Source organism: Aegilops tauschii, chromosome 5, assembly GCF_002575655.3.
Source record: "Aegilops tauschii subsp. strangulata cultivar AL8/78 chromosome 5, Aet v6.0, whole genome shotgun sequence".
NCBI lineage: Eukaryota > Viridiplantae > Streptophyta > Magnoliopsida > Poales > Poaceae > Aegilops > Aegilops tauschii.
In genome coordinates, this window is record NC_053039.3 from 443038999 (window position 1) to 443052368 (window position 13370).

General features: G+C 41.2%; 1 protein-coding gene across 3 annotated transcripts; it reads left to right on the plus strand.

The window, feature by feature from the left end:
- Nucleotides 1–2218: 2218 nt before the first annotated feature.
- Nucleotides 2219–7273, plus strand: LOC109746603 (uncharacterized). Of its 3 annotated transcripts, none has more exons than XM_020305722.4 (4): nucleotides 2219–2517; nucleotides 3305–3438; nucleotides 3546–6596; nucleotides 6702–7273. In XM_020305722.4, the coding sequence occupies exons 3-4, from the start codon at nucleotides 3572–3574 to the stop codon at nucleotides 6983–6985; spliced, it is 3309 nt and encodes a 1102-aa protein (XP_020161311.1). In that variant the 5' UTR covers nucleotides 2219–2517; nucleotides 3305–3438; nucleotides 3546–3571; the 3' UTR covers nucleotides 6986–7273. The 3 variants fall into 3 exon arrangements, with proteins under 3 accessions (XP_020161311.1, XP_045085040.1, XP_045085039.1); XM_045229105.2 differs by having other exon boundaries at nucleotides 2263–2474; XM_045229104.2 differs by having other exon boundaries at nucleotides 2300–3438.
- The last annotated feature ends 6097 nt before the right edge of the window (nucleotides 7274–13370 follow it).

The following is a 13370-nucleotide window of genomic DNA, read 5'->3' on the forward strand; positions in this document are numbered from 1 at the left end:
TGATTCAAGCGCTAGTTTCATCAATACCATTTAGCATGCTTGCTTATCAGTTTGATTGACCTCTATTTCTTGTAAAGTGGTTGTGGCAGGAACAAGGGAATGATTTCTGTGGATAGTACGTTTGCGAGTCCACCCGCCACACGACCTGTGAGCGGGGGGACTCCGACGAACAATATGAAGTGCGTAAGCAATAATATTCACAATTTTATTTTATTACCATCATTTGTATTGAGTTTCATTTATTCATATATATATGTATTGACCCCTTCTTCAAATTAGATCTTTCGGATGCGGGATGAACTCCTACCACCAGATCGTATGCGAGCAATTCAAGAGGAATTGGCGACATTCTTCCTTGACCACGTGATCGCTGAAAACGGAGAATACTATGTGGACCCTGTGTTCATATATAATTAGGAGATTATATTGTAAGAGATAATTATTGTATATATGTATCCGGTAGTGTTGGATAGATATACGAGAACTTGTTGTTCGACCAATCTCTTGGAGAAGGAGACGTGGTCGATATCACTTCTCTCTGTATGCATATGTTCATGACGATCTTCTGTTTCCTTCATTTGCTTACTAGTTAGCGTGTCTAGTCCTCTCTATACGTATATAGTACGTAGCGTCGACCAAGCACGGAGATAAGAGAGGACACTTCTCTTTATTAATTAGCTAGCTAACACAATATATGAAACACCTAAATTAACCCCCCAAAACCCCACCCCCCTTTCAAAAAAAAACCCAGCCCCTGAAATGCTGACGCGTGGATGCCTATTGGTCCCGGTTAGTGCCACCAACCGGGACCAAAGGCCCTCCTGCCTGGGCTCGCCGCACCGGCCACGTGGAGGCCCATCTGTCCCGGTTCGTGTAAGAACCGGGACTAAAGGGCTAGGGCCTTAGTAACGACCCTTTAGTCCCGGTTCAACAACCGGGACAAAAGGCCCTTACCAACCGGGACAGATGACCCTTTTTCTACTAGTGGAGTCTTTAGACCATAAATAATTACTTCGGGTCGTGATCTAATTTGCATGAGCCATGCATGTTCCCTCTATCAAATCTTTCTCTTCGTTCTCTCTATTTCTTGGATCATGAGAAAGTTTGTTGACATTTTAGGTAATTTGCAAATGTATATAAATTAATGGGATTAGGTGTAAAGACTCGGACAAAAAAATTAGTACCCCCTCAGATAGGCCCGGGAGAAAATAATTCTATGCGGTGAGGTGACGAAAAAATCACCACCTTTATTAATAGGTATATATAGATTTATCATTGTATATCTTTTGATTTTTTTAAACTCTCTTTAACCAAAACTTCAAATCACGTGGAATCCTATTTGGTGCTTACAGCGCCAAATATAATGTGTTTGGTATTTAGCGCACACCTGTCGATTGTTTCCTTCGTTAAAGACCGACCAATGTATCGTAGCTTAGCGTGAGATCTAGTTGAAAGCTCCTTCTGATTTGGGGAAGCTTCTAGAACCTTCCAATCCTGATTTGGGAAGCTTTCGACCTATTTTTTCCCTTTTGTACTGTTTTAACTGGTTTTGTTTGGTTTTTTCGGTTTTCTATTTCTTTGTCTGTTTCTATTTTAATTTTTTTAATTCGTGACTTTTTCAAATTCTTATTTTTTGGCAAATTCGTGAACTTTTTTTTCCAAATTTTAGGAACCTTTTTTTAGAATTTATTTTCCAAACTAGTGAACTATTTTTTATTCTTGTGAAATTTCTTGAAATTACGAAGTTTTCCAATTCTTGAATTTTTTATAAATTGAGGAACGATTTTTCTAGTTTTTGAACTTTTTGTCAAATTTGTGAATTTCCCCAAATTTTATGACATTTTTCTATTCGTGAACTTTTTTTGAAGCTGTGAAACTATTTCAATTTTTTGAACCTTTTTCAAACTCACATTTTTTCCGTTTTCCCATTTTTAAACTTTTTCAAAGAATCAAAAGTCAACCGGTCAACTGGTCATTTTTAGGAAAAAAGGCGAGCGAGCTGGGGTAGTTGGGCCGGACCACAGTACTCACATTTTTTACTTTGTATGTAGTCTATATTAGAGTCTGTAAAAGGTCGTTTATTTAGGAGGAACGGTGGAAGTAAAAATAAAACAGGGCAAATAAAAATAAAACTAAATCGTCAACAGGGCCCATTGTGGGCCAACCGCAGTTAACCGGGTCACACTTTCCCCTGACCTTCTTCCCCATCCTGCCGCCTGTTCCGGCCTGTCGCCGTCCGTCTTGGCGTCTTCCCCGCTGCAACGACGTCCTCACCCCACTCCACCAGCCTCCAAGATCCGCACGTTTGGAGATGTCTCGCCGCAAGGAGAGACTAGGCGTCGCGATGGTACGGAAGGGGCGCGGCCTCAGTGGGAGAAGGGGGCGTTCCTCTGCCGCTGCTCATCGACGGCACTGGTGGCTGCACTTCCGCCGCTAGGTGGTCTTCTCCTCGCACGGATTGGTTTCGGCAGCAGGTTCGAGTGATTCCAGCGGCCTATTTCATCTATGACCATTTGGGTGAGTCTTTTCAGTTTTTCTTAATGAATTTTCAGTGGTCAGTGTCAGTGGACATTCGGTTAATACTAGTACTTTGGCAACTCCTAGATTAGGAACTTTCAGGGGAGTTCCTAAATTTTTTTGGTGGATGTCAGGCGAGGATTCTTGCTGACGGGATGGGAATGCATGGAGTTCTAACAAAACATTATAGGCCACAAAGTTAAAGTACATTGTAGGTTCCCACAAATCAATCCTATATGCAGCAACAAAATAATGTTGGTTGACAAGATAGAGAGACCAACAGTTGGAGAAGCTGTTACTTCGAATGGGGCTGCTTACTCTCTCCCCGTAGTGACGGTCATAGTAATAGATTGTTGGAGATGCCCTAAGCTATAGGCTGAAAAAGGAGGAGCCGCAGTCACTGCCTCTGAAAGTCATTTCATCCCATCCACTACCATATTCCAAACGAATGTAACTTCTGGATATACATTTCCTCTGTTTGAACTGCATTAATTGCATTCACCATCAGCGTAGCTAGCGGTTGAAGATATGTCATGTGCACACACAAACGTCAACGCGGTCCATGTCGAATACAGTCAACAACGCAATTAAGTTCACTTCCTGTTGACGCATGGAAAACCAAGCAATAATCAACGTCCACGTGACAAGCATTGATATTCTATTCTTCTTTTGAGCGGAATCATCACAGAGAACCAGTCACAATGATCTGAAACCGAAAAGCTTATATCGCATCAATCGCAGAAAATTATGCCAGCCAGATTGGACTCAGCCAAGGTCTTCGCTGCAGGTGAGAGGCAAGTGCGTAGGAGTGTTAGGCTGCTTTAAATGTGTTTATAAACCCCTGGAGAACCGAGCCAGATGAGTACCCAACTCACACACCACCATCACCGGGCTTCGGCGTTCTGCTCTCAGACACAAGAGGTGCGCTTATTCTCTCTATCTTCTTGACCATATTTTTTCGCCTGTGTATGTCTTGCTGCTAGACTTGTGGGACTACTTCAGCTTACATGATCACTTGGCCTATGCAGTCATATTCATAGTACGTCCTGAGATCATGGCGAATTCCATGGTGCCAACGCTGCTACATCGCCTGGTTCTCGCGTTGCTCCTCCTGCTGCTGCCTCTCCTTAATTCCGGGCAAGCCGAGGGCCGCGGCACTTCACCGAGATCTCAAGCTGGGGCACTTCTCCACTGGAAATCATCCATCAAGTACTCCTCCAAGCACCAGCTGGGAACCTGGGGAGACGACGGCATGTACCCGTGCAACTGGACCGGCATCACCTGCGGGGACACTCTGTCACGCAGAGGAACCATGGTGAAGGTCATCACAGGAATTTCCCTTGATGGCGCCGGCATTGCAGGGCGACTGGACAAACTGGGATTCCAGTCGCTCCCTTACCTTGTCAACCTCGATCTCAGCAACAACTACCATCTCTCCGGTGCCATCCCTCCAGGCATCGGCTCTCTTTCCATGCTTTCCACCCTCAACTTCTCTGGTGATCAGCTCACCGGGCACATACCTGCATCATTCTGCAACCTTGGACAGCTCACAGGGATGGACCTCTCCAGCAACAATCTCACCGGACAAATCCCTCCTGCTTTAGGTAATCTCTCAAGACTTGCTTTTCTTTATCTACGCGGGAATAGGCTCTCAGGTAACATCCCCTGGCACCTCGGACAGCTTCAGAACATGAGAGAGATGGATTTGAGCCTTAATGACATTTCTGGCCATGTACCTTCCGCCCTTGCAAACCTGACCAACCTTGACTATCTGGACCTTTCTGAAAATCGTCTGTCAGGACCCATACCTAAAGAGCTAGGACACATCCAAACCCTGCAAGTACTACACTTGGAGAAAAACAATCTGAGCGGCACAATTCCGCCCTCCCTTGGTAACCTGACAGTGCTCACATACCTGACGGCATATCGGAACCAATACACTGGCCCAATACCGGCAGAGTTTGGGATGCTCTCGAGCTTGATTGGGTTGGACTTGTCAGATAACCATTTGACCGGCCCTGTTCCTTCTAGTGTTGCTGGAAATCTTACTTCAGTGACCTATTTTTCTCTTTTTGGTAACCACATAACCGGATCCATCCCTTATGAGTTTGGGAATCTCGTGAATCTGGAAACCCTTGCCCTCTCGGACAATTTGATAGTTGGATCAGTGCCGTCAAGTATTGGGAACATGTCTTCACTCAAACAATTAATAATACATAACAATAGTATCTCAGGGGAACTGCCGACCGAGTTTGGAAATTTGGTAAATTTGGAGTATCTTATGTCCTATGAAAACCAATTGTCCGGCTCAATCCCTCCAAGTTATGGAAAATTGGTCAAGATGACACAAATGCGACTGTTCAACAACCAGCTCTCCGGCCCTGTGCCTCCAGCACTGTCCAACCTTACCAATTTAGTCGTCATTGCACTGGATGACAACCAGCTGATCGGACACTTGCCAGATTTGTGCCAAAGTAAAAAGCTACAGGTTTTACAAGTTCATAACAACAATTTAGATGGTCCTGTCCCAAAAGGCTTGAGGGATTGCAGTTCACTAACATCGCTCATGATCGCCAATAATCATATTGAGGGAGACATAACTGAAGCATTTGGTGTGTATCCACACCTCGATACGATCAATTTATCTTCAAATAGATTTGTTGGGAAGCTCTCGCCGAATTGGGGCTCATGTCAAAACTTGACAAGTATTAATTTTGCACACAACATGATAGAAGGCAGTATACCTTCTGAGGTTGGGGTGCTAAAAAATCTTGGAAAGCTTAAACTGAGTTTCAATAGGTTGACCAGTGAGATACCACCAGAAATTGGCAAGTTAAGCAACCTCTATTGGATGGATTTAAGAAACAATGAACTATCTGGCCAGATCCCTAAGCAAATCGGCCAACTTAGCAATCTTGAGATTCTTGATTTCTCAAGCAACCTGTTGAGCGGTAAAGTGCCAGAAGAGATGGGAAATTGTTTGAAACTGCAGTCCTTACATATGAATAACAACAGCCTTAGTGGAAGTCTTCCTGGTAGTTTGGGCCATTTAGCTTCCCTGCAAAGAATGCTTGATCTTAGCATGAATAGTCTCAGTGGACCAATACCGTCAGAACTCAGCAACCTAGAGATGCTGATGTATGTAAACTTCTCACACAATCAATTCAGTGGTGCAATCCCTGCCTCCATTGCAAGCATGCAAAGCCTATCAATATTTGATGTTGCATATAACCTCCTAGAAGGCACTGTCCCAAATGGGATCCAGAATGCATCAACTGAATGGTTTCTCCACAACAAAGGTCTTTGCGGAGACCTTGTTGGACTGTCTCCTTGTGATTTGCCCCCTGCAGATCATAGGCGAAAGCACCAAAAGATTATACTACCAGTCAGTCTTACTATGTTTGTCGCTACTATTTCAATAACAGCAGGTGTGATTGCCTTTATGATTTGCCGCAAGAAAGTACCTCAAAATACTGATGATGTGAGCAAAAGGGATGTATTCTCTGTATGGAGCTTTGATGGCAGAATAGCATTTGAAGATATTATCAATGCAACTGACAATTTCGATAAGAAACATTGCATTGGAGAGGGATCATACGGCAGTGTTTATAAAGCAGAACTTCAAGATGAACAAGTGGTCGCAGTAAAGAAACTCCATGCAGGCGATGAAGAGGCACATGATGAAGAAAGATTCCGGCATGAGATTCAAATGTTAACAACAATTCGCCAACGCAGCATCGTCAAGCTATATGGATATTGTTCTCATCCGCGGTTCCGGTTCCTTGTGTGCCAGTTTATGGAGAGAGGAAATCTAGCTTCAACCTTAAGAAATGAACAACTAGCAATCCAGTTCCACTGGCAAAGGAGGACAGCTTTAATAAGAGATCTGGCTCAAGCCATCGCTTACCTCCATCATGATGTTCACCCACCCATAATTCATCGAGACATCACAAGCAGAAACATCTTACTAGATACTGATTTCAAAGCATTTGTCTCAGACTTCGGTATTGCAAGAATGTTAAAACCTGATTCGTCAAACTGGAGTGCACTAGCAGGGACCTATGGCTACATAGCACCTGGTATGTTTATTCCGTGCAATACTGTATTCTCTAGTATAATGTGTTAGATGGAATGATCTGCACTGATGCATACTCTTGATTCTTATGTTCCTGTGTTGGATGCAGAATGTTCCTACACTTCCCTAGTTACAGAGAAATGTGATGTGTATAGCTTTGGTGTTGTGGTGCTTGAGGTGTTGATGGGCAAACACCCTGGAGATTTGCAGGCTTTTCATTCTTCACTCGAGGACCAGTTTCTACTGGAAGAAATTTTGGACAAACGACTTCCACAACCCGAAGCTGGGGAGGAAGAAGTGAGACGGTGCATCTCTGTGGCATTTGAGTGCCTAACTCCTTCACCCAAGGAAAGGCCAAGTATGCTGAAAGTTTATCGAGATCTTTCCATCTGAAGTCACATGTTAAATTCTTCCAGATGTAGCATCTTAGCCTTGTTTAATTCTGAATTAAACTTAGGCTAACTTAGCTGTCCAAGCATTTTCAAAACGAATAAATTATACAGTGTAACTTCATCTTGAACTTAGCTGTCGATATAGAGTTTAACATCGTCACCCATATATGTCTGCTGAGCGTCGTAGAATATATGGGTCATGATGTTACACTGTATAATTGTTCTATCGATGATCATACAGATCATGGATCAAGCTTATGATAATATTTTCAGAGTAGGTTCGAAGTGATGATAATAGTCTCATATGTGTTGGACACTCTGAACTTCTGTTATCTCTGCTATTTCTGCGTACAATGCCCTGTCCGCGGGCATAAAGGCATTGCCTGTGGAGGAGGAGCTCTGGAGCTCGCGAGCTCCACCATCTTGTCACTCCTTCGCGTGGCTGTCGATTAGGAACATGTGCTGAATGTCCGACAGATAAGCGTGACGGGGTTTGCCACGTCGGGCGCCATGCCGACCAGTGCGAGGTGTCAATTGACCATATCCTCCTCGGCTGTGACGCTGTGTCTATGCGTGTGCACTGTGCGCTCTTTGGGGCAGTCCAGGTTCAACAATTTGGATTTGAAATTGAAGACATTTCAGACCATCTTGTACCATATTCCAGCGGACGTCACTTGATAACAGATATGCATTTCCCTCTACTTGAACTGTACTCGTCGTGTTCAACATCTGTGCCGTGGAAGACATGGCAATTGCACATACAAACATCAACGTTGTCCATGCCCAATACATACATACATACATTGTCGCATTTTGTATTTTACTGCCTACTTTCTTTACCTCAAGAAAGACCAACTATGCTGAAAGTGTATTGACATCTTTCCATCTGAAGTTACATGTTAAATTCTAGCATATGTATCACCTTAGCTGTTACTGCCTTCCGAATTATAATATGTTTTGAATATTTCAATATAGAGTACATACAGATTGAAATGAGTGAACAAAACACACTAAGACGCGTCTATATACATCCAATCCATAAAAAAGTTAGAACATCTTATAATAGTTAACAGAGGGAGTACCAAATAAATTATGTTATTTTTGGTGGGCATCATAGAATACATGGGTCACAATTTTACACTGTATAATTGTATTCTGGTGATCATACAGATCATGGATCAAGCCCATGATGATATATTCTAAAGAGGCTTGGAAATGATGATAAATGTCTCTATGTCTTCTGCTATCTGCACTTCTCTTACCTCCTGACCTTCCTTCCAGTTTACCACTGCCAACTCTAGGGAGTATTATCTTCAAGAACGTATAAATTTGACATAGGCATAGTATAAGTTTTTTCCTTTTAGTAAAGATTAAGTGAGCTACGCATCTTAATAATCCAGGTAGTACACTATTTATTTGTCCCGCCGTGCTTAGGTAGCCTATGAGCCACATCATTGGCAGATCGCCTAACAGCAACGACGGAGGCCTCTGTTTTTTTATAAAGGCCGCTTTTATTAATTTAATATGTACTCAAGTTCAGATGCACACAACCACACTTCAAAAGTCTGACTAATACAAACACGACATGACATCAACAGTAAAGCCAACAAAGACGATACTACGCCTATGTCAAAATTGCCTATGCGGTGATGGATCAATCCGGATATTATATTGCCAACCATGTTGGGTAAAAACGACCCTGGTCACCCGCTCCAACTACAAACACACCGCCTTGAGTAACAGTCGATAGTCCATACGGTGCAACATAGAGCACGTACGAAGCTAGTGTGTAGACTGGATAATAACCTACAAAGAAGAAGAAAATGTTATTAAAAATATAATTATTTCTACATAGCCAAAACGACCATAGCAAGACACTCTCACCCTTATTAGCATTTTAAACCTATTTGGAATTTCATCCAGCCAGTGATCATAAATGTTGGCAACACCTGTGGGTGGACACAAATTGGATGCTATTTGGATGATGGCCATATAGAACGCAAGAAGATGTATTTGCTTGTATCATCATGTGTATAAAAACTACACTTCTCACTTCCTTGCCAATTACGACGAGTGAGGTTGTCTTTGGTGAGTATAACTCCTATCCGAAGATACCACATGAAAATGTTCACTTTTACTGGAATCTTGGCCTTCCAAATTTGCTTGTGAAAGTGCATGGTACATATTCAATGGTGAATGACCCTGATGTGGTGAGATTCCAACAAAATACATCTTGTCCTTGTGCCAGGTTAATCAAATTAAATCTGGAGAGAAGATTCTACCATGACAAAAGGCTAGGGCCAAACAAACCTCGTCTGAAAGAAATATCCGGAGGGGATGAGCTGAGCATGTGCACAAGAGTATCGTTCTTATTGCATACAATCTGGTACAAGACTGAATATTGTTCTCGGAGAGTGGAATTGCCTCGCCGCTTATCCGCACCGAAACGTAACTCCGAGCCATCCCTTATCGCGAACAATCCAAAGAGGAATAGGTGTTTATTTATCACCATTAGACCTGTCCAAAAGTGTGAATCTCCAAGTTTCCAAACTACCCAAGATAAAGCCTTCTAGCCTAGGTACTTGTTGTGCAGCAAGGTTTGTAAAATGCTATTCTCAGTAAGTAGTTTGAGTAACCATTTACTAAGTAAGCGTCATTCTTAACCTGAAGGTCCTTAATGCCTACACCACCTTCTTCAACAAGAGAATCATGCATGGACCTCTCAATCTCCGCTCCCTTCAACTTTGATGCAACCCTTGTGTTGCCTGTTTTGCCAGCATTAGCCTCGACACATCCACTCCAGCGCCAGTTCTAATGCTCGTCGGCATGCGATGAGATCCACACACTCGGGATCAGATATAGAAGAGAGAAAAATGGCAAGCCTCACCTCGGAAGTCTTGTGCTGAGTTCAAAGGGCATTCTACTCCAACATACATTTCAAACATTTGAATCTCTCTTATCCTATTTTTGAAGCCTGTTTTTCAAATGCCCAATCTCATATCCCATGAGATTTTGCTTGTGCATGAGATTATCTTTTGAAGTGCAAGCAATGGATTCATCACTAAGAAACATTTGTTACATATGGATGGTGTGAGCCTCCTAGATAGGTTAGCTGTGCTTGGGACCCTTCGGGATGAGTAACAACCAAGAATTTTGTGAGGGCTTAGAGATCACCTACTTCTTGAAGTTCTACATCAAGTGATACTTGATCTTAGTGGACTATAAGCCATGGTGCAATACGTAGGTAAGTTCTTCATGGGCCCTTGGTGGGGGACGCTATCGAGACTTTCCCCTTTTTGGTACGAAATCTTAGAGGCTTTGTTCGATTTCCACTAACGAGGACTATGATAGAGCCAACAATTCAAATTTCAAAAAAAAACAATGTTTCAATCTCTCTTTTGAACTCTGTACCTTACTGGAAACTTTTCTTTCGTGCTTTACTATTTCGTACACCTGTATGTGCAGCGTGTTCGTAGGCAACCTCTAGCCAAGATTAAAATTTACCAAGATTAAAACTGATTTGAATTTCTAAGTGGTAATTTTGTTAGTCTATTCAACCCTCCTTGTAGACTCCAAACAATCCTACAATATTTTGCAAGTTGATGCACGAAAACGAGCCCACATGACAAGAATTACCTCCATGAGAAAGGGTACGACTTATGAGAGTTTACTCCATGCAATTAACGATCATCCCAAAACCACTAATGGCAACTAAACTCCCACTACTTCTGATTCTAAATATTTGATTTCCTTGAAATTAAGAGAACAAGCTAAGCCAAAAATAATACTTCAACTAATAAGATAAGGTTGCCAATATGTCTTTGAAATGGCCAGTTTTTTCTTGATCACGCAACTTACCTTTTGGAATCAATAAAATGCAATATTTACATAGATTGATGTTGTCATAGAGAACGGAAAAGAAGCAACCAATGCTTGTTGTGACGTATCACCCGAACTATTGGCGACAACTAACTGCCGTGCTTATCATCTTGAATGTTTAATATAACTCTTTAATATCCGCCTTGCCCACTCTATATATAAACCCGAGCCTCATTTGCTAAACATTGATCATACATCTGAGAAAAAATGTGTTTGCTTAATTTGCGGTTTAGGCCAAGAAACCATGCAGACTCCCTCCTGGAATCCGGCTAAAATTTCAAAAAGTTTCAGGAGATACTTTGCAAATTATAAAGAACATAGTGCCTCCTTTTTACATGTCCCAGCAAAGTAAGTATTGTTTTATGAAATATATTTCGCTATATACATTGTATTTGCATGCACGAGTATATTTCTGGCAATATATTCGCATGCTCTTCTTCGTTGCCAAAGTGTGATCTTATGCTATACTCATATTTTTTGCCTTTTTCTTCCTCGCAGAAAACCTTGTGCTAATGTAATTAATACACCAAAACAACACATACAACATCATTGTATACTTCTACATAATATTTGGTAATGTTTAATGGCATGACCTTATCTAGAGAGCCTTATCTTTGGCTATAAAACAACAGTTCCTTAAGAGAAGTAATTTGGGGAAGGAAACAAATGGCACCACCTAATCTTTTCTGAGGATAAGGCAACAGTTACTAGGAGATATTAAGGAAAATTAAAGGGAGAAGGAAAATGTACATACACCAAGAAAATATGTGATATGTCTATCTTATGGAATTCACCACAAAGGAAGCATGGTGATAAGGAGCCAACTTGTAGATGTTAAGATTCAGATAAAAAAAGCCTATGTGGGGTTCTGGAAATCCTTATAGCACGCAGTTATACTATTACCTTTGGGGTATACACCTAAGAAATCAATGTGAAACTGCCTCTTGAAATCGAGTGAAAACTTCCACATTTCATTGGCATACTGTAAAGTGCTTAGGGGCAACACCTCACGTCTTGTCACAGGCAACGATCAATGTGGCATTTTGATTTAATTAATATTTATTTTGTGCTAAAGAGATAGAGAATGAGAGACTAACCTAGTGGTGAAGCTTCCCTATAAATACACTTCATCATTCTTAAGGTTCTTGCAAACCAGAACAAGAAGCACTCACCTATTCAGTAATCATCCCGTAGTTGACATGGCTCGAGGTGACAATGAAGATAATTCAGTAAGGAGGCACACCAAGGAATTAAATGTCCGAGTATATGGCACAATCAATGTTGATGTTTGTACTTTCTATTGCTGGGAGAGTGTCGCAATGTCTATAATCTATGTGTTTCATAAATATTGTTTATAGATGCAACACTTCATTCTAGCTAGGAATCAGGAGGCATGATATTTATGCTTAAGTAATGTCTAGTACAACTATATCATATGTATTTGCTCATCATTCATGTATACAATGACACTATTGACAGCTCACAAGGCTCGAGAGCATGAATGAAGAAGAACTAGTGGAGTATGCTTAGCAAAACAAACATTTGTTTAACAGTGAAATGGTAGCAACATTTAAGAAGGTAAGACCTATAATTAGCTTCTTGATACTTACTTTATTCCTGAAAAATCGTAGTTGTATATATGTGTGTGGATCCAACAAATTTTCTTGAGATTAACTAATCCACTTTTGCAGCTTCAAGGAAAGAAAAACAAAGATATGTTTAACAGTGAAATGGTAGCGACATTTAAGAAGGTAAGCCTTATACAAGAACAATTTTGTAGGAATAAAGTACGTTTCAAGCAACTAATTGTATAAGGCTTACCTTCTTAATGCCGCTACCATTTGACTGTTAAACATATGTTTGTTTTGCTTAGCTTAATCTATTAGTTCTTCTTCATTCAAGGTCTCAAGCCTTGCCAGCTGCCAACAATGTCGTCGTATACAGGAATGATGAGCAAGTAGATATGACATAGTTGTACTAAACATTACTCAAATATATATCATGCCTCCTGATTCCTAGCTAGAAAAAGTGATGCCTTGATCAAACAATATTTGTGAAATACAAATATTATAGACACTGAGACACTCCCGAGAGTAACAGAAAGTATAAACATCAATATTGATTGCACCATTTACCCATGCATTGAATTTCTCTATGTGCCTCCTTACTGAATTATCTTCATTATCTCCTCGGACCATATCAACTACACGATGATCACTGAATAGGTGAGGGCTTGTTGTCCTAGTATACAAGAACATTAGAATGATAATATATTTATAGGAGAGCTTCACCAATAGGTTATTCTCTCATTATTTATCTCTTTAGCACAAAATAAATATTAATTAAAGCAAAAGGTCACATTGGATGTTGCTTGTGAGAAGACCTGAGGTGTTGCTATTAAGCACTTTACAATATACTAATGTAGTGTGGAATTTTTACTTGATTTCGGGAAGTAGTTTCACGTCAATTTCCTAGTGTACACCCCCAAAGGCAATAGTACAGTGGCA

Bases quoted from the DNA above. Each gene is read 5' to 3' on its own strand.
- LOC109746603 (XM_020305722.4), top strand. From the start codon at position 3,572: ATGGCGAATTCCATGGTGCCAACGCTGCTACATCGCCTGGTTCTCGCG. The intron at 6,597-6,701 runs GTATGTTTATTC...TGTTGGATGCAG, and splicing joins CTATGGCTACATAGCACCTG to AATGTTCCTACACTTCCCTA.